Source organism: Choristoneura fumiferana, chromosome 26 (genome assembly GCF_025370935.1).
Source record: "Choristoneura fumiferana chromosome 26, NRCan_CFum_1, whole genome shotgun sequence".
Taxonomy (NCBI): Eukaryota; Metazoa; Arthropoda; class Insecta; order Lepidoptera; family Tortricidae; genus Choristoneura; species Choristoneura fumiferana.
This window is the reverse complement of record NC_133497.1, coordinates 562,912-588,056: the sequence shown is the minus strand read 5'-3', so window position 1 is coordinate 588,056 and position 25,145 is coordinate 562,912. Positions and strand designations below refer to the sequence as shown.

At 46.1% G+C, this 25,145-nt stretch overlaps 1 protein-coding gene across 1 annotated transcript; it reads left to right on the top strand.

Annotated features, from left to right (window-relative positions):
• Positions 1-77: 77 nt before the first annotated feature.
• On the top strand, positions 78-20,749 carry LOC141443085 (E3 ubiquitin-protein ligase COP1-like). Its single transcript, XM_074108295.1, has 16 exons — positions 78-330; positions 3,164-3,367; positions 5,397-5,598; positions 6,111-6,284; positions 6,597-6,686; positions 7,699-7,784; positions 7,858-7,878; positions 8,517-8,625; positions 8,657-8,696; positions 9,697-9,930; positions 10,970-11,136; positions 11,432-11,622; positions 12,484-12,639; positions 14,136-14,303; positions 15,947-16,056; positions 18,289-20,749. The coding sequence occupies exons 2-16, from the start codon at positions 3,165-3,167 to the stop codon at positions 18,426-18,428; spliced, it is 2,091 nt and encodes a 696-aa protein (XP_073964396.1). The 5' UTR covers positions 78-330; position 3,164; the 3' UTR covers positions 18,429-20,749.
• The last annotated feature ends 4,396 nt before the right edge of the window (positions 20,750-25,145 follow it).

The window sequence follows — 25,145 nt, the reverse complement described above, 5'->3', positions numbered from 1 at the left end:
TGACCAACTCATAAAATCGCAACTCCGAATGACCTACTTTAATTATTTACAAACATGGCAACACTAACACACAAAAGTCAATCGAAGATGCAGCGATGGCAGGCGGTGGTGCGGAGTGTTTATTGAGAAATTATGGGTTTTAATAAAAAACTGTTGTTCACGAACACTGAGAACTGCTCTTGGGCTAGTGACCGAGTGGCGAGGGGTTGTAGTGCAGTGAGGACGCTGTCGAAACGCGTGGAATCGGTGCTCTGATGAGAGACAAAGTATTGCTCAGGATAACCGCCAGAACTGCTGGTTTCGGAACTTCACAGGGGAACACGGGATAATGTAAGCCATTTATTGTAACAACGCTTCGCCAAAGAGGCGTCAAAGCTCTCTAGCAGCTCGTGTGAGGGCTGGGTTTATTATTGTTTTGAAGTCTTGTTACCCTGATCAATAGTTTGTTTATTGATCAATCTCTATAATTAGCTGACCCTAATTGGCCCAGGTGCATTGAACAGAGCTGCGAGGACTGAAAGGTAATAGCTAATACACAGTTCTTCGTTATTTTTGATACAACCACAAACTTTCAGGATAGTTAGTAAGCGTCTTAATAACATTTTCTTATGTTTATAAAAAAATACGACTTTTTTGCCTTATAAAATAAATTGGACATTCTGTCAATTTGCCCAACATACTCCGGAGTCAACATATCACTACGACTACATGATCAGTACTTTAATTTAAAACTGCATACTGATGTGACTCTCGTTGTAGATCTGCTTCTGTTGTGTCAAATGATTGTATGCAATTTCAAATAATTATAATTAAGTGAGATTTTTTAATGTCAAAGAATTATATTAAACTAGCGGCCCGGTACGTGCTTCGTGTTGAAAGTTCGTGTGAAATATAAAAAAAAAATTGGAACATCAAATTCATTTATTCAAACAAAAAAATACATGCTGTATATCTCAGCCATTATTTATTTTTAAACAGCGTTTTTATATTTATAGTGGTTGGTATTTTTATATTTTAGAGGGTCACTGACGTGCTGGCTGAAAATCAGCACTGTGTTGGTATGATGCAGCATCTCTCGCAGCGGCTCAGTAATGACATTTACTGTTCTTTGTGATGTCTATTAGTACAATAATAATGTTGTGCTCTCAATAAATGTATTATTTATTTCTTTTATTTTGACGTAGAAAATGAAGAAAGAAAATAAAATAGTTTATTTAACACACACCCAATGATACTTAGAAAAATTACAAAAAAAAGTGGAAGTACAAAATATGAAGTAAAATAATAAATAATTATCTTTTTAAATGTGTGCACGAGAAGGTTCCCATCTCAGCGTAAATGTAGACTCTTGGGGTGGAGTTAGCTCTAGTCCCATATGGATATTCCCTATGTGTGTTTACTGGGCATGTATTTTGATATCGAAATTTAAAAAATCTATTGTTAAAACGTCGATGGTCAAAATATCGAAAATCAGAATGTTGAACGATCATAAGGTCGAAAGTATAAATTATCGAATGGTACAATTATCGAATGCTAAAATTTCGAGAGTCCTAATATCGACGGATTAAATATCAAAAATTGAAATTTCGAACGATTCTAAGGTCGAAATTCTGAATATCGAATGTCTATAATACCTAAGGGTACAAAGTAATACGAAATTTAACTTTGGCACTCGCCGGCGGCTCCCGCGGCACGCTCGCTTCGCTCGCTCGGCTCGTGCTTGTTTTGGCCACAGTTGAACCTAACACGCTCCTCCTCGCTGTGCTCGTCGTCGCACCTAAACTTTTTGGTTGAATTAATCAGACTTCAGTTTGAAATTCTAGGTACTAAGTAATCTAATCTAAATATTAGGTGCAACGACGATTGCAGCGAGGAGGAGCAGTTAGGTTCAACCGTCACCAGAATCGAGTTCTATGCATTCTTTTGATATTAAGCTGCTTCACTAATTCAATTTTCGATATTTTAATATTTGGCTTTTTGTGTTTCAATATTAACATATATCAATCATTCCGTTGTAGATATTTTGAACTTTCGATATTTTAGCTGTTCGATATTTCAGTTTTAGGAGTTCCAGACGTCGATATAATGATAGTAGATATTTAGATCATTCGATATTTTGACCATCGACGTTTTAACCGTCGACATTTTAACTTTAGATATTTTAAATTTCGATATTCAAATACGTGCCCGTGTTTACTACTTGTGCTGGCATTTCGTGCGCGGTCTGGTCACATTCCACTAAACTGTTTCCTATATTTGATGAGAGTTGTACAGTCACCCTTGTGTATGGTTGTATGTAATATTAATTTTCTTCTGGAATCTTACTATTTTCTTACTAATATTATAAACGCGAAAGTTTGTATGGATGGATGTTTGTTTGGATGTATGTTCGTTACTCATTCACGCAAAAACTACTGAACGGATTTGAATGAATTTGGCATACAGGTAATAGATGCGGAATCCGTTTTAGCCGACCAAAAAACGCTTTATTTCCACTCAATTTTCGCTCTTATTGCTTGGTCATAAAGTGTTTTTTGATTGGTTAAAGCCGACTCCGTGTCGGTAGTAAAGGGGAAACCCTTACTATCGTAAGCTATGTAGGTTTGATTGGCCTAAAATAGTAGTAACCGCTATTGTTATTCATTTTGACCAGTGTGGCACAAGGACGACGAGTATCACGAGGCTACTCAGTACAGCAGCACAGTGAAGCTTAAAGTTCCATCTTACAGACTGGCTAAAACCTGGTTCTTTCTGGGAAATTGCATACTTTTTATAATAAAGTTCCAAAAAATATTACCAATGAAACGGATACAAAATTAAGATCTATTGTCAAGAAGACATTAATATCAAAGGCGTATTATAAAGTTAATGATTATATCATGGACAGGGATATTTGGAAATAATTCCGAGCCCTTACTTCAAATAGTGAATCTACTGTGTTAAAAATTAAGTTGTGTTGTATAGATATCAATGATATTATTTATTAATATTATCGTAAATCTGCTTAAAAAAATATATACCTCATTGAGTTTCTTGCCGGATTGTTTTCAACAGAGGTTTTTCCGAACCGGTGCTAGATTTTTTTTTGACATTCACAAGTGCTTGTTGCAGCCTAAATTTAATAAAGATATTTTGAGTGTGATTTGGGTGTTCCCGTTTGCAGCATGTCGGGCGCGGGCGGTGGCGCGGGGGGCGCCGGGGGCACGGGGGGCGCCGGGGCGCTGGGCGGGCTGGGCGGCTCGCTGGAGGACAAGGACTGCGAGCTGCTGTGCCCGGTGTGCTTCGAGCTGATCGACGAGGCGTACGTGACGCGCTGCGGACACAGCTTCTGCTACGCCTGCATCGCCAAGTCCGTCGAGCAGCACAGGTGGGGACTGGGGACTGGGGACTGGGGACATAGACTTAGCATCAGCATCACAAACAGGGTAAACGATGACGAGTCTATCTTATGGCACCAAAAGCACGTCAATGATCATTATCTCCTTAGTCCTTATTAATACGGTATTTGATTTTCTTTATTTATTTTATAAATCAAAGCTTGTCAAAGCATGTTATCTAACAAAAAAACAATTTTTACGCTACCGAATATAGCAGTGTTATAAAGGTTTGAAGTTCAAGAATAGACAGAGAAAGACTTATTTGCATGAGACGTCACACGCAGGTAGCGCCATACTTGCTGTACAGAGAAAAACGTTTTAGAAAGCGACAGATATAAAGATTTTTCAAAATCCAATTTTCAACCGATTTCATTTTTCTCTTCGCTAAACATTGTCTGTATACAGTCAGCAACAAAGATATGAATACAGCCAAAGTGACAAAAATATGTATAATACAGGACTTTATTGCCCGAACATTAAGGTCGTGTACACATATTTTTGGCATTTTGGCTGTATTCATATCTTTGTTGCTGACTGTACTCGTATCTATATTTTTATGATACTATACAAGATATGGCAAATTCTACAGTTGTCAAATACCGTATTGTTACATATCTGTGACTTATTTTTCAATAACAGACACGTCAAAATCGCTTACCTTCTTTCTAATGCTAAAAAAAAACAAGTTTAATGAGCTCCATACCATAGGAGACCGTGAGGTTGTATGGTTAAAGAAGCATTGAATCCCATTCGCAAACAATAATTTTCATACTGACTCTTTTGATAAATATTCCATCTCTATAAATAATAATACTTAATAATCAATAATACATATTTCAAACTAATTTGGTGACAAAACGGCGTGACCCCGTTGAGTCACCGTCCCGACGTCGCTATCATCTGCGGCATGGTGCCCTGCCCCGGAGCCGCCGGAACACGACGTGTTTCGGCCAGCAGGCAGCACTCGCGATGGTCCCCCAAAGTAAAGTATACCAAAGGTCTCGTTTTCAAAATGTTAAACGAACGGGACATTTTACAAGTGGAACAATTTGCAGATGGGATTTTTGTCTCTGTTCATCATATGCGTTCATCGTTATTCTACGATCGTGTAGCCACTTTTATGTTTAGCAGTATAGACTGCTGCGTACACGCATATTGCTTGTGTCAGCGACAATCATAGTGTTCCCTAGTAATCCGTACTAATATTATAAATGCGAAAGTGTGTGTGTTTGTCCGTCTTTCACGTCGAAACGGAGCGAGGGATCGACGTGATTTTTGGCATAGAGATAGTTTATGGGCCCGAGAGTGACATAGGCTACTTTTATCCCGGGAAAATGCACAGTTCCCGAGGGAACAGCGCGCGATTACCGAATTCCACGCGGGTGAAGCCGCGGGAAAAAGCTAGTAGTAATATAAGTTTGATCAAATAAAGAGGTTCTTTTACGCACATGTACTCGTACAACTGGCGTCTCATTGGCCGCCATGTTTCCGCGTGGCTAAAGCGCTGACGCAACTCTCACTGAACATATTATGTTCTATTTTCAAGTTTCCTTTGACGATATCGAAAATACAAACTGAGACATGGATGCACAGAAAAACCAGAAAAAGAGACCAGCGCTGGGAATCGAACCCAGGTTCTCAGTATTCCGTGCTGCGTGCTATAACTCCTACACCACTGCTGGACAGGAATCTAGACACGAATTTTTCCCATGCATACATATCTCAGGTTGCACGGAATGCTGAGGACCTGGGTTCGATTCCCAGCGCTGGTCTCTTTTTCTGGTTATTCTGTGCATCCATGTCTCAGTTTGTATTTTCGATATGGTTTCACGGGATACCCGTAAAAGTAACAAATTTGAAGTTGAAATAAAAAATACAAAAAGACTCCAAAAAACCAATCATAATTCCTTTGACGAGTTGCTTTTTAGACCACGTTGCTGCTTAGACCAGCTTTAGATGAAGCGATGCGATACTTTCCATGGATGGATGGCCTTGGATGGTGTGATTATTATTTGACAGACGGTGTCCGAAGTGCGGCGCGGCGGTGGCGACGCGCGAGCACATGTTCCCCAACTTCATGCTGAACGAGCTGGTGGCGCGGCGGCGGCTGCGGGCGGCGCGCCCCCCCGCGCCCCCCGACGGGGGCGGCGACCGCCTGCGCAGCCTGCTGGCCGCAGAGAGCCGCCACCTCGCCATGCCCGACGTGGAGCTCATGCTGGAGGTGGGTGCAAACCTCCCGTAGACAGGGTCACAATGACCACCCGCCATTGAGCGGGTCACTTGACTTGCCCGCGCTGCGTCTTCCGCGCACTTATACGCCATGTATTCAACTTTAATTATAAGAAATGCTAACTTGTATCCTAGAATATTTCTAAGATAATGAGATGGTGGCGGGGCTTATCTGAATCGATCGCGCGCGAGATAGATACCGCACTCCTCAAATCCTATCGGCACGATCCAGAGAAACCGTGTGTCGCATATTTTTGACCATCTCTTTATTTCTACCAAGATCACTCGTACCGAGAATCTAATTGACGCCTGAGTATTTAGTCCTTCGAGCCGGACAGCCTTGAGCTGCCTCGCGTACCGTGCTTGAGTTCTGGTGGCGCGAGCTAGAGCCGTCTACCCTGATATCGACCCAATGCTCACCATCGCATCTAAGAGAGCATCGTTGTACATTGGGTATCCAGTATCCAGGGTGAGCAGTGAGCAGTGTGTGTGCGTGTGTGTCAGGTGCTGACGCGGCGCAAGCGGCTGCTGGAGGCGGAGTCGGCGGCGGCGCACCAGCGGCTGCTGTACGAGTTCCTGGCGCAGCTGCACCGGCACCGCACGCAGCAGCTGGCCCAGCTGGCGCGGGAGGCCGCGCTCGTGCAGGCCGACATGCAGACGGTGGCCGGCGCGCTCACGGTGAGACACGGCACACCAGACGCTGCTGTTGGACCCATGCTCGAACACCCCTCAACCATTCACTACATTGGGTACCCCATGGTTCTTTTAAATGTAACTATTTGTTCATAAAACTCATTTCACTCTCGACTTAACCATCGACCCTCGCCTGCGACTCGAAGAATGTATTCGTCTCGGGTAAAACGGCACGTTTGTGCACTTATACTGTCGGTTCCCCAACACATTGGGTACTGCCCCTTAGTACGCAGTAAGCATATAAAAGTGTTAGCCTACGTCAGGGAGCCGCCCGTACAGTGCAGTATTTTGTCGCAGGAGCTGCGCGCGGGCGCGGCGGGGCTGGCGACGTTCCCCGAGGACGCGCCCGCCGGCGCCACCGCCGACGCCGTGCACGCGCTACGCAAGGTGACACCAACCCTCCGCCCCTCCACCACACCACGATCCCACTTCCCCATCACACCACCACTACACAACCCCACCTCCCCACCACACCATGACCCCACCTCCCCATCACACCACCACAGCACGACCCCACTTTCCCACCACACCACCCCTCCACCTCACCACGCCTCCGCCACACCTCAACCCCACTTCTCCACCACACCACGGCCCCACCTCCCTACCACACCACGACCCCACTTCCCCACCACACCAACCCTCCGCCCCTCCACTACACCACGACCCCATCACACCACAACACCACTTCCTCACCCCACCACCCCTCCACCACACCACGACCCCACCTCCCCATCACACCACCACACCACTTCCTCACCCCACACACCACCCCTCCACCACACCACGAGCCCACTTCCCCACCACACCACCCTTCCACTACACCATGACCCCACTTCCCCACCACACCACGATCCACCTCCCCATCTCGCCACCACACCACAACCCACTTCCCTACCACACCACCCCTCCACCACACCACGACCCCACTTCACGTTATTATTCACGATGACGGACAGATGCTCGGCAATTAACTCGAAGTTTAAACTAGAGATGGGCAAATCTGGATCTGAAGATAAGTCAGATCCTTAAGCGGGTCCGAATCCCTTATCGACTCCTTTCTAATGTTATCGACTCCGAGGAGTTACTAACCGACCAACCTATTGGATCGAGCGACTCGCGATCGGCGATTCAGCACTCTTCACTTTCGTTCAATCACGTCAGATCGGGTCGGATATGTGCCGTCCTGCTCACGCTAACAGCATTTATTATAAGAGGAAGAGGGATAGCATGATACCAGTTTCAGAGCCGCTCCCCGGAGCTGGTTCGCCAGTAGTAAAGCTCGCTAAAACGCTCCCGTTTATTTTGTGATCTTTTATCTGTAATATAATATTCCCTACGATGCTCATTCTTATTACAAGTAGGTAAATGTACCTTTACGTTGATGATGTTTGTGTTACAGGAGTTGACGGAGTTGGCTGGTTCGGTGTCGGACAGCGCGGCGCCCGCGCCCGACGACGAGGGGTTCGCGGGCGGCAGCGGGGGGGGGACGCGCTCGCCAACAGGTGAGGGGGGGCCAGCGGGCAGCGGGGGGGGGGGCGCCTGACGACGAGGGGTTCGTTTGGGACGCGCTCGCCAACAGGTGAGGGGGGGCTCCCAACAAGTGAAGGGGTGATCAGGGAGGTGCTGCCAACAGATAAGTATAGGGCTCCCTACCAACCACCTCACACGGTAGCAGTACCCCCTATTGCTGGGTGAGGTGGGGGGCTCGCCAACTGGTGAAGAGGGGAGTCAACAGGGGGAAGAGCTGCCAGCAAAAAAGAGGAAAATAAATGTAATATAATGTAAAAAAAGCTTATCGAAAATACAAACTGAGACATGGATGCACAGAAAAACCGCCTCAGCCGCTGAGAGCGGAACATAGATGTCGCTAGTGCTGCTGCATAAGTAGCGTAGTTGAAATAAGCAACCTGAGATATGTATGCATAGGAAAAATTCGTGTCTAGATTCTTGTCCAGCGGTGGTGTAGGGTTATAGCACGCAGCACGGATTGCTGAGGACCTGGGTTCGATTCTCAGCGCTGGTCTCTTTTTCTGGTTTTTCTGTGCATCCATGTCTCAGTTTGTATTTTCGATATAGTTTCACGGGATACCCGTAAAAGTAACAAATTTGGAGTTGAAATAAAAAATACAAAACGACTCCGAAAAACCAATCATAAAAAAAACTTGTTTTAAAAAAATGTGATAATTTATTAAAGTTGCACGCACATGGCGGCGGCAGGTGGCGGCGCCTGGTGGCGCACTTCGAGGACTTCGTGCAGTGCTACTTCGCGCACCGCGCCGACGACCTGTACTTCCCGGCGGCGACCCCCGCCCGCCCCCGACGCGCCCGCGACCCCCGCCCCGCCGCCCCGGCCCCCCGGCCCGCAGGACGACCACGTGCCCGACAACGAGCCCAGCAGTGAGTGACCCGCCGCCGCCCACACCCCACAGCCCACAGGGCCCGTCCGCACGTAGCGAGAGCGACCCGCATGCGCAAACGGCTCGCTCTTATAAAGTGGGTGATCGACGCACGAGCCGTTATACCGCGGTTTTACTCGCGACTCGTTGCTACTGATCGAAACAAAAAAATAAAAGTCATAGAAATAAAAAATAGATCAGAGCCCATACATAGATTTAACATGTTATAAACAATAATCCCTATACGAGTCTTTCAAACTAAAATAGGAAACAAAATTAACAAGTCAAGAATCTTCATTGTAAATACCTAAGTAAGGGTTTTTTTTATCCATTTGTCAATCGTTTTTCTCTTAGGATTAACCATTTTAATAACACGGGAAAGACTGAGAAGAACTCAAGCGACATTTAAATGTCATAATATGTGACGTTGACGTGATTTATTTTATTTTAATAATTATGCAGATGAAAGTCGCTTATCAAAGAGGTCAAATGTTACAGAATAATGTTAAAGGCGATAACAGGCGAAGAGTCGATTCGATAACTGGAATAGTCGATAAAACTTATGTTCAATCCCTTGGATTTTTGATTTTTGCTATGAGAAATTCAGCTCCTTAGTGATGACAATCGACATTCACAGATTTTCGATAAAATGTTCAGTCAGTAAGAAAATCGTCAGATTTGACTTTTTTATGCCAATCACTCCCATTTCTATCAAGGATTAAAACACTCTTTGAGACCAACTAAGGTTAGAATACTCGAACACCCACAAATCAAAGAAAACTTTTTCCATACAGTTCGTAGTGTACTAATTTGCAAAATGAAACTTTATGTAGACAACTAAAAACTGAACATTTTAAGTAAAGTTAGTGTGTTAACCCAGTACTGCTGGCCAATCCCCATCTGAACGTTCCACTCTCGACCCATGTGCTCTTGACAGCAAGGCTCGCGGTGCTCGGCGCGCAGTTCCGTATCACTATCAACACCAGTTGTATCTTCGGCAGCGACGACGAAGCCCCCGTGCAACGGCGACCAGCGGCTGCCGGAGGGCGCGGGCGTGGAGCCCCCCCCGGCGCCCCCCGGGCCGCCCCCCGGCGGGGGCGCGGGGGGCGCGGGCGGGCTTGACGCCTTCCGCGAGGACCTGGTGTCGTTCACGCGGTACCGCGCGCTGCGTCCGCTGGCCACGCTCTCCTACTCCAGCGACGCCATCAACTACTCCACCATCGTCTCCACCATAGGTAAATAAACATCACTCTACCTACCCCGTCGCGTCCACGGTGGACTTTGGACGGTGGACCACGGGGGGCCACCATTAGCCGGCACTGCTATTGCCGTATGAAAAATATTTTTTTCCATTTTTGCACTTGATATTTCTATCTCCAATTTGGAAATATTTCTCACCTCTTCTGCAGTCAATCTAGTGAAGTCCTTACAATTTCAAATTGAAAATAAAATCAAATTGTCGCGGCTGTTTTCGAGGGCGGTCGAGTCGTATACATTTGACACGAGAAAGATTGCCCCCAGCTCAAACGGCGCGGCGCGTTCTAACCTAGCCGGCGAGTGGTGAGTGGTGAGTGGTGACCGACGCGGCCCGCTCGGAAAAACTACGAACAGATAATATCAGGAAGCGTAAAAAAACAAGCTGTCATTATCAATATATAACACGTCATTGAAACGTTAGATGTAAGAAGTGATCCGTCTGAACGTCAGTCAAGTTGTCATCTGACGTTGCATCACGCGAGCCAACCAATCCCTGCACTCTTTCTGAATTTGAATCAATCAACAAGCACGTCTATTTGCAACCTTGAAATTGATTCGTATTTGAATCATAGTCGTTTTGGTTCGAGGTATGGTATGGCCACTTTTTGTGTGGAATTTGTTCTGAGTTACACTTCCTTATATTATTTGTTCGTAGGAAAAATTGCTTATATTATATGGCGTTTAATGTAAATGTTGAGAGGTCACGCTCTTTTTTTTTATTCGACTGGATGGCAAACGAGCAAGGGGGTCTCCTGATAGTATGAGTTTACCGCCGCCCGCAGACACCTGCGACACCAGGGGGATTGCAGATGCGTTGTCATCCTAGAAGCCTAAGATGGGATATGTCAAGTGCCAGTAATTTCACCGGCTGTCTTCCTCTCCACGCCGAAACACAACAGTGCAAGCACTGTTGCTTCACGGCAGGATTAGCGAGCAAGATGGTGGTAGGGCTCCGGGCGGAGCTTGCCCAATGCACAAGGTCCTGCCACTACCACTACCAGCGGGTGTCTGTTGCAGAGTTCGACAAGGACGAGGAGTTCTTCGCGATCGCCGGAGTGACCAAGCGCATTAAGGTGTTCGAGTACGAGGCCGTCGTGAGGGACGCCGTCGACGTGCACTACCCGTGCGCCGAGATGCAGTGCGCGCACAAGATAAGCTGCGTGTCGTGGAACGCGTACCACAAGGTACCGCCCCCCTCCCTCTCCAGAATAGCGGATGTTGTTTAGGGAACTGTTAACCCTTTCTGCCATCCCATTCCGCTGAGGGCACGCGCCGTATGTTTCAACACGCTTATGTATGCAGTGACGTGCCGTAAACGTCAGGACTTCACCGCATGCTCTCCACGCAGTCGTGATCGTGATGATTAGAGCACGTTTCTGTATTATGATTGTTTTGAGCAGCGGTGTGGCGGGTCGTTCTTGTTTGTTTGCTGAACGTGCGTGTCGGTGGTTGCGAGTGTATGTCGTGTGTGTGTTGCAGAACGTGTTGGCGTCGGCGGACTACGAGGGCACGGTGGCGGTGTGGGACGCGGGCACCGGCCAGCGCACGCGCGCGCTGCTCGAGCACGACAAGCGCTGCTGGAGCGTGCACTTCAACCGCGCCGACGTGCGCCTGCTGGCCTCGGGCTCCGACGACGCGCGCGTCAAGCTGTGGGCGCTCAACGCGGACAGGTGAGGGGGGGGGCGCGCTTCAACGTGTGCTGCGTCCGCTTCAACCCGCGCTCGTCCTGCCACCTGGCGTTCGGCAGCGCCGCCCACTGTAATAATAGTGTGTGTGTGTTGGTGTAGGTCTGTGGCGACGCTGGAGGCGCGCTTCAACGTGTGCTGCGTCCGTTTCAACCCGCGCTCGTCCTGCCACCTGGCGTTCGGCAGCGCCGCCCACTGTAATAATAGTGTGTGTGTGTTGGTGTAGGTCTGTGGCGACGCTGGAGGCGCGCTTCAACGTGTGCTGCGTCCGTTTCAACCCGCGCTCGTCCTGCCACCTGGCGTTCGGCAGCGCCGCCCACTGTAATAATAGTGTGTGTGTGTTGGTGTAGGTCTGTGGCGACGCTGGAGGCGCGCTTCAACGTGTGCTGCGTCCGTTTCAACCCGCGCTCGTCCTGCCACCTGGCGTTCGGCAGCGCCGCCCACTGTAATAATAGTGTGTGTGTGTTGGTGTAGGTCTGTGGCGACGCTGGAGGCGCGCTTCAACGTGTGCTGCGTCCGTTTCAACCCGCGCTCGTCCTGCCACCTGGCGTTCGGCAGCGCCGCCCACTGTAATAATAGTGTGTGTGTGTTGGTGTAGGTCTGTGGCGACGCTGGAGGCGCGCTTCAACGTGTGCTGCGTCCGTTTCAACCCGCGCTCGTCCTGCCACCTGGCGTTCGGCAGCGCCGCCCACTGTAATAATAGTGTGTGTGTGTTGGTGTAGGTCTGTGGCGACGCTGGAGGCGCGCTTCAACGTGTGCTGCGTCCGTTTCAACCCGCGCTCGTCCTGCCACCTGGCGTTCGGCAGCGCCGCCCACTGTAATAATAGTGTGTGTGTGTTGGTGTAGGTCTGTGGCGACGCTGGAGGCGCGCTTCAACGTGTGCTGCGTCCGTTTCAACCCGCGCTCGTCCTGCCACCTGGCGTTCGGCAGCGCCGACCACTGCGTGCACTACTACGACCTGCGCGCGCCGCGCCAGCCGCTCGCCGTCTTCCGCGACCACCGGTCGGTACTAGACGTACTAGAGGTACTAGAGTACCGGTACACACACACCACAACCCACAACCCACATCGCCCTATCACTCACTCTGTATCAGATGATACCAGTATAAGACGCAAAAGTACTTCTTTTTTTTTTCAAGATACCGTCTTGTCTTAAGAAGGTAGCACAATAGGAATTCACAGCGGAATCGGCTTAAGCCTATCAAAAAACTCTTTATGTCCACGGAAAAGAAGCGAAATAGTAGATTGTACAACAAGAGCATAAAACGAGCCATTTTACCTAATACGCTCTTATATACCCGAGCCGGTACGGCGAGGGTGGATTGACACGTCGAGGGGAAAATGGGTTTAATGTTCGAGTTTTACACTGCTTTTCACTTAGATTGCGAGGTAATGAAATAGCAACAGTGGGAACAATTGTTCACTTTCTATGTACCTTTTATTTTTCATGCATTATTATTATATAATTATATTTTTTAGTTTTATTGATTTATTTTGACTAGCTATTGCCCACGGCTCCGCCCGCGTGGTATTCGGTTATCGCGCGCTGTTCCCTCGGGAACTGTGCATTTTTCCGGGATAAAAAGTAGCCTATGTCACTATCTATGCCAAAAATCACGTCGATCCGTCGCTCCGTTACGGCGTGATAGACGGACAAACACACAAACATACAAACACACTTTCGCATTTAGAATATTAGTATGGATGTGGATTTTTGGTTTTAAATAACTTAACTTTTTTGTTTGTGGTTGTTGACACCTGATTACTTGGTCTTAGACGAAGATTTTATTTTATGCACTAGAGCATAAAAAGTTATTTTATGTCGCCTAGATCCAGCATAAACATCAACTTAACGAGCATGAGAAATGACCAACAGAGAGACTTCCTTTTCGCTCTTATTGCGATTACATAAAACGTTTTTTGGTCGGCTTAAGCCGATTCAGTGTCGATAGATGTGGGGAGACCTTATGAGAAGTCTCTTCGTTCCATTCTCCATACAAACATAGTCCCGGTCTCATTTAAAAACAAGGCAACAGAAATAGATGAAATTTTGTATGTATGGACTACACGTAATTATCTATGCTTGTGGTTTTCAGATTTTCATATAAATGTGTAATATCAGAATGACAGGAGCTCAAAAGTCGACAAAAAAAGATGTCAATTTTGCACGAGAATTACAGACTAATGAAGCATTTTTACAAAAATCGAAAAAACTACAGGCATAAAAAATATAATGAATATCTTGATTGTAAAATATCATTGATTTCTGTGCTATACTTTTCGTATAATATGAGGACAACGAAAGCCAAATTCAACCGCCCAAATCTTGGAAAGCCTACAGCTATTTCGATATAATTACGGATGGCATTGGGGGGGGGGGTACGGCTGCGAGCGCTTATGTCACGAGCGATAAAGACAGCAATATCCTAAACGAATATCTATCGCGGCCGCGTGGCCGGCAGGGAAAGTTCTCTTAAAGGTTTCGATCATGTTCTTAGCAAGGCGGTGTCGTACGTGAAGTTCCTGGACGCGCGCACGCTGGTGTCCGCGTCGACGGACTCGGCGCTCAAGATGTGGCGCGTGGAGTCGCCGCGCTGCGTGCGCTCCTTCACCGGACACGCCAACGAGAAGAACTTCGTGGGACTCGCCACGGAGGCCAGCGGCCGGTGAGTACCAGGCACCAGGCCGGCGGACGGGCAGTACCAGGCCAGCAGTGCCATCTAGTGCCGCGCTGCGTGCGCTCCTTCACCGGACACGCCAACGAGAAGAACTTCGTGGGACTCGCCACGGAGGCCAGCGGCCGGTGAGTACCAGGCACCAGGCCGGCGGACGGGCAGTACCAGGCCAGCAGTGCCATCTAGTGCCGCGCTGCGTGCGCTCCTTCACCGGACACGCCAACGAGAAGAACTTCGTGGGACTCGCCACGGAGGCCAGCGGCCGGTGAGTACCAGGCACCAGGCCGGCGGACGGGCAGTACCAGGCCAGCAGTGCCATCTAGTGCCGCGCTGCTTGCGCTCCTTCACCGGACACGCCAACGAGAAGAACTTCGTGGGACTCGCCACGGAGGCCAGCGGCCGGTGAGTACCAGGCACCAGGCCGGCGGACGGGCAGTACCAGGCCAGCAGTGCCATCTAGTGCCGCGCTGCTTGCGCTCCTTCACCGGACACGCCAACGAGAAGAACTTCGTGGGACTCGCCACGGAGGCCAGCGGCCGGTGAGTACCAGGCACCAGGCCGGCGGACGGGCAGTACCAGGCCAGCAGTGCCATCTAGTGCCGCGCTGCTTGCGCTCCTTCACCGGACACGCCAACGAGAAGAACTTCGTGGGACTCGCCACGGAGGCCAGCGGCCGGTGAGTACCAGGCACCAGGCCGGCGGACGGGCAGTACCAGGCCAGCAGTGCCATCTAGTGCCGCGCTGCTTGCGCTCCTTCACCGGACACGCCAACGAGAAGAACTTCGTGGGACTCGCCACGGAGGCCAGCGGCCGGTGAGTACCAGGCACCAGGCCGGCGGACGGGCAGTACCAGGCCAGCAGTGCCATCTAGTGCCGCGCTGCGTTGCGCTCCTTCACCGGACACGCCAACGAGAGAACTTCGTGGGACTCGCCACGGAGGCCAGCGGCCGGTGAGTACCAGGCACCAGGCCGGCGGACGGGCAGTACCAGGCCAGCAGTGCCATCTAGTGCCGCGCTGCTTGCGCTCCTTCACCGGACACGCCAACGAGAAGAACTTCGTGGGACTCGCCACGGAGGCCAGCGGCCGGTGAGTACCAGGCACCAGGCCGGCGGACGGGCAGTACCAGGCCAGCAGTGCCATCTAGTGCCGCGCTGCGTGCGCTCCTTCACCGGACACGCCAACGAGAAGAACTTCGTGGGACTCGCCACGGAGGCCAGCGGCCGGTGAGTACCAGGCACCAGGCCGGCGGACGGGCAGTACCAGGCCAGCAGTGCCATCTAGTGCCGCGCTGCGTGCGCTCCTTCACCGGACACCGTGAAGTCTTCGGCCAGCTGTTTGGCTTCCTGATACGACACGACACCTATTTTCTCCTTCACCTGCTCAGAATAAGTCAATCTTGGTCTTCCTCTGTCTCATCTTCCTTCTACTTTTCCTTCCAGCAGGTCAACAAAGAAACTATCGTGCCATATAGTTAACAACGGAATATGCATGCATTGCGGCAAGTTTCTTGCGACGCATTCTTGGCAATGATAGTTTTTCTGAAAGCGTTGGTAATATAAAAAAGAGACATATAAAAGAACCCTTTGTGGCTTTACAGAACCAACGTTTGATACAGATGTGACTGCGTTTCTAGGTACGTGGCGTGCGGGTCCGAGAACAACGCGCTCTACGTGTATTACGCGGGACTGTCCAAGCCGCTGCTGGCGCATCGCTTTGACGCCGTGCGCGGCTTCCTTGAGAGAGGTACCCCCACCACCACCACCACTACTGCTACCATCACCACCACTGCTACCATCACCACCACTGCTGCCATCACCACCACCACCACTACTGCTAACATCACCACCACTGCTACCATCACCACCACTGCTGCCATCACCACCACCACCACTACTGCTAACATCACCACCACTGCTACCATCACCACCACTGCTGCCATCACCACCACCACCACTACTGCTAACATCACCACCACTGCTACCATCACCACCACTGCTGCCATCACCACCACCACCACTACTGCTAACATCACCACCACCACCACTACTGCTACATACCATCACCACCAACTTACCTAACCTACTAATACCCAGGATGACTACTCAAATCAGACATCTAAGTTGAAAATATTCGCCGTAAACAAACACTGTAGAGCGTATTTACCGTGTCGATAATTTTTTTTTCTCAAAAATGTCCGTAAAAGTCCACATTATTCCTTACAGAATGCTAAGTGCATAGTTTATGGTCAGCGAGAAATTAAAAAGTTAAAAAAATTGTAGGCGCGGTAGCTCGACAATACTTTATTATTGTCGAGTTTCAAACTTTTTAAAAAGTGAAAACGGCCATGGAAATGTTGGCACAAGTCGTATACAGCCAACTCAAATGGCGCATAAAAGCGCATAAAAGTCAAAGTCAAAGTCAGAATATCTTTATTCAATTTAGGCTATAACAAGCACATATGAATGTCAAAAAAAAATCTACCACATACGACACGTCACTGCGATGCAGCTGCAGCGGTGTGGAGAGCATGCGATAAAAACGGTGCGCATACGATGCGTCACTGCGATTCCGTGCCGTCACCGTTTTTGAAGCAGCGGTTTGGTCACAACTTTATTCGTCGTCAACAAACCCTGTAGAGCGTTTTAACATTAAGTTTGTCGAGTTCATAAACATTGTGAGCTAAAATTTAATCAAAAATATCTGAATACGCTTCTACGCCGTTAACAATAGTCGTGTTCAGATATTTTTGATAAAATCTTTGCTCACAAACTCACAAGTTTCTGAACTCGACTGTACGTTGATTGATATAAAACCACACTCGTATTATTCGCCGTAAACAAACCTTGTAGAGCGTTTTCACCTGTCGACAAAAACGTCAACTTTACGTTGATAAAAAATCATGCCGTATTATTCACCGTAAACAAATACTATAGAACGCTTTCACCGGTCAGCCGTCAGCTAACAGGCGAGACCCAACAGATGCCATCAGATGAAAGAAAGCCATCAACTTAGTTGATTTTTTTATGACCTTTAGTGATACATATTTGAAGTGTTAATAATTCTCTACCTTATTCTACCCGCTGCCCGCTTTGGTAACGCCATCTAATTTTTCCAAGCATTCTACCGTCACTTATCCTAGGTGCGTTATCGCCGTCGTTGTATCGCCTACGCTGCTTTAACTTATAGTGACAAAATCCAATATAATTGAAATTTGATTTACAATTAGTGACATATTTTGAAATGTATGCCCTTAGATTTTGAGTTGTGTCACCATCACATGAGGGTTTTTCGACATGCGACATATCGCTAGATGGCGTCAGTATCGTGAGGTCCGTTTGACGTTTCAGTCTTGCTGAATAAATGAATGAGCCAACCGCTCATTTAAATAGTACATTGTGTCTTAAGGGCGGTAAATAAGGAATTACGAACGAGAGTCTATTAGAAGCCCGAAGTCGAAGACTGCGGGCTTTAATGAGTCGATGTTCGTAATTCTAGTACCGCCCGTGCGACATACAATGTTTTTCATCACATTTGCGAGTAAAATTTTATATTTCTAAAAGAAAAAATATAATTGTTCCAAATATTGGCGATACCTTAGGCTGCGCTCTTGGCAGCGCCGCCCTCCCCCTCCCTCAGCATGTGCCTGAGCCGCATGTGCATGTGGTCCTGCTGCTACGCCATGCGCAGCACTATCAGTACGGGCACGGACTCATTGACCGACCGCGGGCTTCATGACAAGAAAATTTGTACGCGCAACGACTCATTGACCGACCGCGGGTTTCATGACAAGTACATTACGGTCGAGGGTTTGTTTGGGGGGTTGCAATCAAGGTAGCCTGCATGTTTTGACACTGTTTACGAGCAAGTGTGATGAAATAATTATTTAATCGCAAGCGTGACAGAGATGTCAAGCGGACCTCGATACTAACGCCATCTGGCGATATTTGGATTATCGAAAAACCGTAACGGTTGCAGGCACGGGCGGCGAGCGGCGCGAGGACGAGCCGTCGGAGTTCGTGTCGGCGGTGTGCTGGCGCCGCGCGCCGCCCTCCGAGCGGCAGGTGCTGCTGGCCGCCAACAGTCAGGGCACCATCAAGGTGCTGGAGCTGGTCTGAGCCTGCCGCCTGCCGCCTGCCGTGGGGGTGCTCCGAGACAAGCGCAGTGCTGCTGGGGGTACCAGCTGCCTGCTGAGTGGCCCGATGCACGCCAGTTATCGCTGCCATACACCACCATCACGAACAGAACTCTTCCGAAAAACGCGATCCAACAATCAAGGGTATTTTGACATGTGAAATATTGCTAGATGGATAGTATCGATCGATAGGTCCGTTCGATGTTACAGTCTCGTTTAGTTATTCAACCAATCACAAACGTGTCAAAGTTGTCAAACGGACCTCACGACGACACTAGCGCCGACTGGCCTCACAGAAACCCTTATTGACATGAGAGTGGTTGCCGCGTAATTTGGTTTTGCTAAAAAAAAACTCTTTGTCAAAGACGGCCATGCAGAACGATTGGCGACGCGATCGGGACCAACCCTGTAAGGGCCTTCGCGCAGTACAGCTCTAGTGGAAACAGTCTAGTCATCTATGGTAGAAACAGCCTTACGGCGCGCCACGAGATGCAGGCAGATTATGGAGTGTCAAGCGCTTGGCGCCGCGCCGTGCTGATGTGACCTAGATTTATCGCTGTATACATTATGTATAGCTACCTTGTCGCACCAGTAATAAGTGAGATTAGTGTTCTTTTGTTTTTGTTTCTTTTTTATACATATAAATGTGAATGTCTCAGGTTAATTGAATGGTAAGCGACTTGTATCCATTTACTGAGTTCTGTTGGGTTGATCCCCATCGCTTCCCCAAAATTGTACCTACTGTATGACTTCCGCCATCTTGGAACGAGAAAATCATGTCAACTAGCGAACAATGACCGCTTGGATAAGACGTTATATTATCACTCGCAGTTACGTGACGGTTTTTCGGTACGAGTCTAGGAAAGTCACAAGTTTTGACAGTTTGCATAACTTTGTGTGTGTGTGAGTGTAACCCACTTGTGAGACGGCAGAAGTGTAATGTAAGGACAAGCTAAAGTCAAGTCCTGTCTGTGCTTCGTGGAACTTGAAGCGTCGACTTGGTGTAGTGACACACAGCAGCAAGGCAAGGCAGTGGCCCAAAGTCAGTGTTCAGAGCTAAGATTTAATTTCTATTTCTTACGTGAATTTTAACTATTTTGTTATGAATATGAATTGTGTATTGTATATATATCATGACAATTAAGAAAAAATCAACGAAACAAGCCGTAGTTACGCGTACTCCTTACGATAGAAAAAAAAAACTTTAATGAACCTCTCACCCTCAGGTATATCTGCCAAAAGTACAAAAACCTAACAAAAATATGATTTGTACAGTCAAATTATGATTGGTTTTTTGGAGTATTTTTGTATTTCTTATTTCAACTCCAAATTTGTTACTTTTACGGGTATCCCGTGAAACCATATCGAAAATACAAACTGAGACATGGATGCACAGAAAAACCAGAAAAAGAGACCAGCACTGGGAATCGAACCCAGGTCCTCAGCAATCCGTGCTACCCGTAAAAGTAACAAATTTGGAGTTGAAATAAAAAATACAAAAAGACTCCAAAAAACCAATCATAATTTGATTGCTTAATAGCGACATCTCTTGTCTGGGTGAGCGGTTAGTTCCGAAAGAATGTGACGTCTCTTGACGAAACATAGATGTCGCTTGTGCTGCTGCTTAAGTAGCATAGTAGAAATACGCAACCTGAGATATATATGCATAGGAAAAATTCGTGTCTAGATTCCTGTCCAGCAGTGGTGTAGGGGTTATAGCACGCAGCACGGATTGCTGCGGACCTGGGTTCGATTCCCATTGCTGGTCTCTTTTTCTGGTTTTTCTGTGCATCTATGTCTCAGTTTGTATTTTCGATTGTACAGTCAACGTCATAAATAAGTAATCACTTTTGTACCTTGTCACTTTAACGTCATGTTTGAAAAGCCATACGAAATTGTGTAACGACTGAAAGCGACAAGGTGCAGAAATGATCACTTACATATTTATGACTATGACGTTGACTGTACTTAGAAGTCTATTATCAAAAAAAAGTTTCGTTGACTTTTCCTTAGATCAGAGGCCATATTGTCTAAAGCGCGGGCATTCACCCTCTATTTCTGCCCTCTTCCAACACCGTGCGTATGACAGAAACAAGTGGTGACAATGATTGTGATTCCGAGTGCTCCGGACAGTAAGGTCTCCGGTGCCGCAGCGTGGTCGCGACCACTCGGTGTTGGTGTCTATTAATTGTGATTGTTCTTTTACTTGAGTAAATGAAAAATTTATTTGTTAAATACTATTTTTCGGTAACTGCCGAATACACTGTAAATCGGACGGTTGAAAAGTAAAATATGTAAATGTGATCACTTGTATTATTTTTAAATAAAAACTATACTTATGTAATGTAAGAGATATAGAAGTGTCATCGTGGGATTCCGTAATCCGTACGTAACTAAGTTTCGCCATGCCGTCCGTCCGTCCGTCCGTCCGCAGCTTTGCTTAGAGACTGAGACTGAGACGCTGTCAAAATTATAAAATGAAATTATAAAAAACATTTCTTGGGGCAACGTGGAAAAGATTTTTTTACATCTAAACCCGAAGTAAGGGCACAAGCACAATAAAAGTAATATAGGCAGTAATTCGACTTCATACTAGAGGGCCAAAATCGACGCACGCACTCAGCGGAGCGTCTTACACGGCCGCGGCCGCTAACCCGACTTGACTACGCAACGCAGTGCCACGCCGCGCGCCGCGCAGTGCGGTCGCTGCGCTGGTCGTGGTCGAGTGAGTGCACGAGAACGTGTGTATTGCAGTGTTTACGAGTGCCTAAATTCAACGCTGATAAAACCAACATTATCATTTTTTATTATTAAGTACAAGCTTTTATTTAGTTTCACCTGTCCCGTTGTCTGTCTGTAGTCAAATCTTGCAAGTCAAATTTGACCAACTTCTAGTAGTTAGATTGACTTGAAATTTGGAATACTTATGTAAATCGCGTGACAATACAATAATCTAGTAGTGACATCCTGGTAGTCCAGCCAGGATCGTTTCCGCAGGACGGAACTCTTCAACGGTTAATAGCATCGACTTGAAATTTGGTATGCAAATGTAGTTTGGGTGACAATGCAAGCACAGTCAGCAAAAGAAGCTTGTATTATAAATATTTTTTTATGGTTGGGTTATTTCAATTTCCTGCTGATGCTGAAAGGTACAATTAATACCTATTAAGTACTTTATTATTAGTCTATTAAAATTTGTCTAGGTACCTACTGAACAAAATGTAAACCATACTGATGTCTAAATTGCTATTTACAAATTAAATCTTCTATAAAAATATAAATTTTAACGAATTTATAAATTTGAACTAATATTAATTCACATTTTTAAAAACTTATTTAGTTTAAAACATTCTTCGGTGGTTAACAATTTGTTAAGGTACAGTCAAGGGCATAAATATATGTAGGTACGTTACCACGACGTCAAAAATATCTATACACCTTTATGTCACTATCTATAAGGTCGATGTATACATAAATGTGACAATATTGCTGTATAGATATTTATGCCCTTGACTGTATATATATATTTTCTTGTTTTAACTATCATTGGCACATTGAGGCTAAACCTTTGTATGTGTGCATCACGAGTTGTCGCCCTGCAGTCAGTCGCACCCTACGCACCTACCTAAACAAATAGACTTAAGGGCTGTTTCACCACCCATTGATTAATTTTAATTGACGGATAAATGTGATGCTGTCTCCGTTTTTAACCCCCGACGCAAAAAAAGGGGTATTATAAGTTTGACCGCTGTGTGTCTGTTTGTGTCATCGTAGCTCACGAGTGGACCGATTTGAATGCGGTTTTGAGGGTTCCGTAGCCAAAATGGCAAAAACGGAACCCTTATAGCTTCGCCATGTCTGTCTGTCCATCCGCGGCTTACTACGCACATACAATAAAAATCTACACACGTCTGTTTTACTTTTTGTAGTTGCCAACCCTAGCGCTCCGCGCAGCCGTAGGTATAAATTTCAAGAATACGGCCGAGTTTGTCTACTGCCTGCTGTTAGTTGTATTGTCGTAAGGGTATGTTGATTAGATCGAAAAACATAATTTTGTTAAGACCATTTTTTATTTAGCGCTGCATTTGCAAAATAAGGCTTAAAAGTACATACTTAACATAGCGGCCATTTTTGTTAAAGAAAAGTAATACAGCCTTATTCATAAAAAATCCTTAATTGAGGTTTGATCGGTCTGTTACTTAGCAGACTGATTAAGCTTGTTAGACGGTTGTTAAGAAGTATGATTCATAAACGCTTGCTAGCAGTCTGCTAGTTGTTGAGCTGCTGATAGACGGATTAGACGCGTTATGTTGGCAATCTTGACAAATCAAAGACACGAAATGGCCTCATCGATATTTAAAAAAAAAAATTGACAGCAGTGACAGCAAATTAGCAGGAAAAAAAAAAGCGAGATGTTTATTTTCCCGCCATTTCCGATCCGCATGTTTATGTTTAAGTGCAAAAAGCCGTAATTATGTTAATCATCCTAATTTTATTTTTCTCATATTTATTGTTAGTAAAGTAGTAAATTAGCAGTAATTTTAGAGGATTTTTAAATACAAATTCCTGAAAATAATTTTTCCTGGTTTTTTTTTAATCTTTGCGTAACTTCACCCTTCACTAAAAATATCTTCGGTGTGGTTTTTTGCTCATGTCAAAGTCAGCTGTTCAAACTTGTGGCGGCCATTTTGTGACTTAGCAGGGAGATAAAGGAGGGTCTACGGTCCTCTAACTTTAGCAGAGCCTTGATCGACTGATTAGCGCTAACAGACGTTTATGAATCACGTTTTTTAGCATCGGGCCTTCAAGGAGCCTTCAAGGAGGCTCTAACTTTTTATGAATAAGGCTGATAGTCCCCATTCCGTCACAAGCTAAACCTTGGCTTGAAAAATCTGAAAAAAATCATAACAAATAGTAGTGGAGTTTTGAACCACATTCACTTCAACGACTCGGTAAAGTAGGTAAATAAAAATATGGGCTTATTATAACGCACACGCGGCACGCGGTTATAACTCACGTGGCATTTCTATCAAGTGATTATATACTTTGATTTCTATTATTCTTATTACTAGTTCAGTGATAAAAAACTGTCGCACAGATACAACTTCGGAGGCTATTGTCTGACGCGCTGAAGTCCGCGGTCGCACCCGCCATCTGTTTCTATCCTCGTCTAATGCCGTGTGACAGAAAGAAGTGGTGAAAGCGATTGTGATTGCAAGGATGTTATACTCGCTCGACCAGAATTAGGCGAACCAACTTGACAGTTCATTACGAGTTCATTACACACAAATGTTGCCACCGTTTCACCAATGTTGTATATCGATATTGAAAAAAGAACACAATAATAATGAAAAAATATATATTTTATTTTAAAGATTTGGAAAAAAGTGTTGAACGTTGATAAGGACGCCATCCACTATTTTGTTTTATTGACATTTCATTTATTATGTTATTCGACTGCCAGCGGTTTGCTCGGAACTATTTCCGTTATTGTGAAATTTTCGTTACTTTATTGATTTAGTTTTTATTTGTTGTTATAATTTAATTTTTTGTCGTTTTAGGAATAAAGTCCAGAAGTGACCAACCTTTTTTAATCCGCGTCTACACAAGGTTATATCGACATATTCCTATGCCCTTTTTTTTTAAATGTCTGGTAACATTTTCAGTTGTCAATCTAGTTCACCTAATTTTGGATTCGAGTAAGGTTAAACTGGGATTCCGCTCGTTGATTCGTTGGTGTACACACGTGCCCCGGTGTAATCTCTAAGAATAGTGATCTCGGTTCAATACCTGGGTAGTTTTTACTAATATTGGTGTTGGTTTATAACAATTTTATCATCCAGGTGGTTTTACACGTAAGTATTTGGGATTTTTTAGCATGAGTGACAAAGATCCTCCCGATAAGGGAGGCTCGTTGTCGTTTATTACAAATGAGGGTATGTCATCACAAGACTCATACGATGGCTCATTTCTACCTCTCACTCAAGCTTCACAAATGCAAATTGGGGATGTACAAAGTGCAAATAGAAAGCGAAGTGCAATGCTTGATGGTGGTATTGTTAGCATATCCGAGTCTCCGAAAAAAATTCAATCTCCTGGTGATTCTATTCAAAAATGTATGTCACTCCCGGTTATAACGCAGACGATCCGCCCTTGAAATATTCAGATGCAGACAAGGGACCCTTTGTGGTTCACATCAGTAGGACTGAGCCAGACCCCTCAGCTGGTTTAACATTGCGCGTCCTGAAACTAGCTCAGCTTCTACATAAAAACAATATTAAAGGTATTTTGGAAGGTTCAATAAAAGCCATGGGTCGTAATAAAATTGCCGTTAGTTTCAAATCAGCAAATGAGGCAAATTGTTTTTCCGATTCTGAGTTTTACAAAAAAACAAATTAACTGCGTCTATCCCACGGTATCAAGTATCTAGGATGGGTGTAGTGAAAAACATCCCGACTGAGTGGTCACTTGAGGAATTGGTCTCAGGTATTGATTTCCCTTCAAGCTTTGGTTGCTCAACTGGTCAGATTATTAAAGCGCGCAGATTGTTCAGAAAAGTGCGTAGGGAAGGACAAGCCCCAGAATGGATCCCCTCAAACACAGTAGTTCTCACTTTTCACTCTCAATCACTTCCAGAGAAAATATATATTTTCAACACATCTATACCAGTTGCTACCTATGACCTCCCAACCATACAATG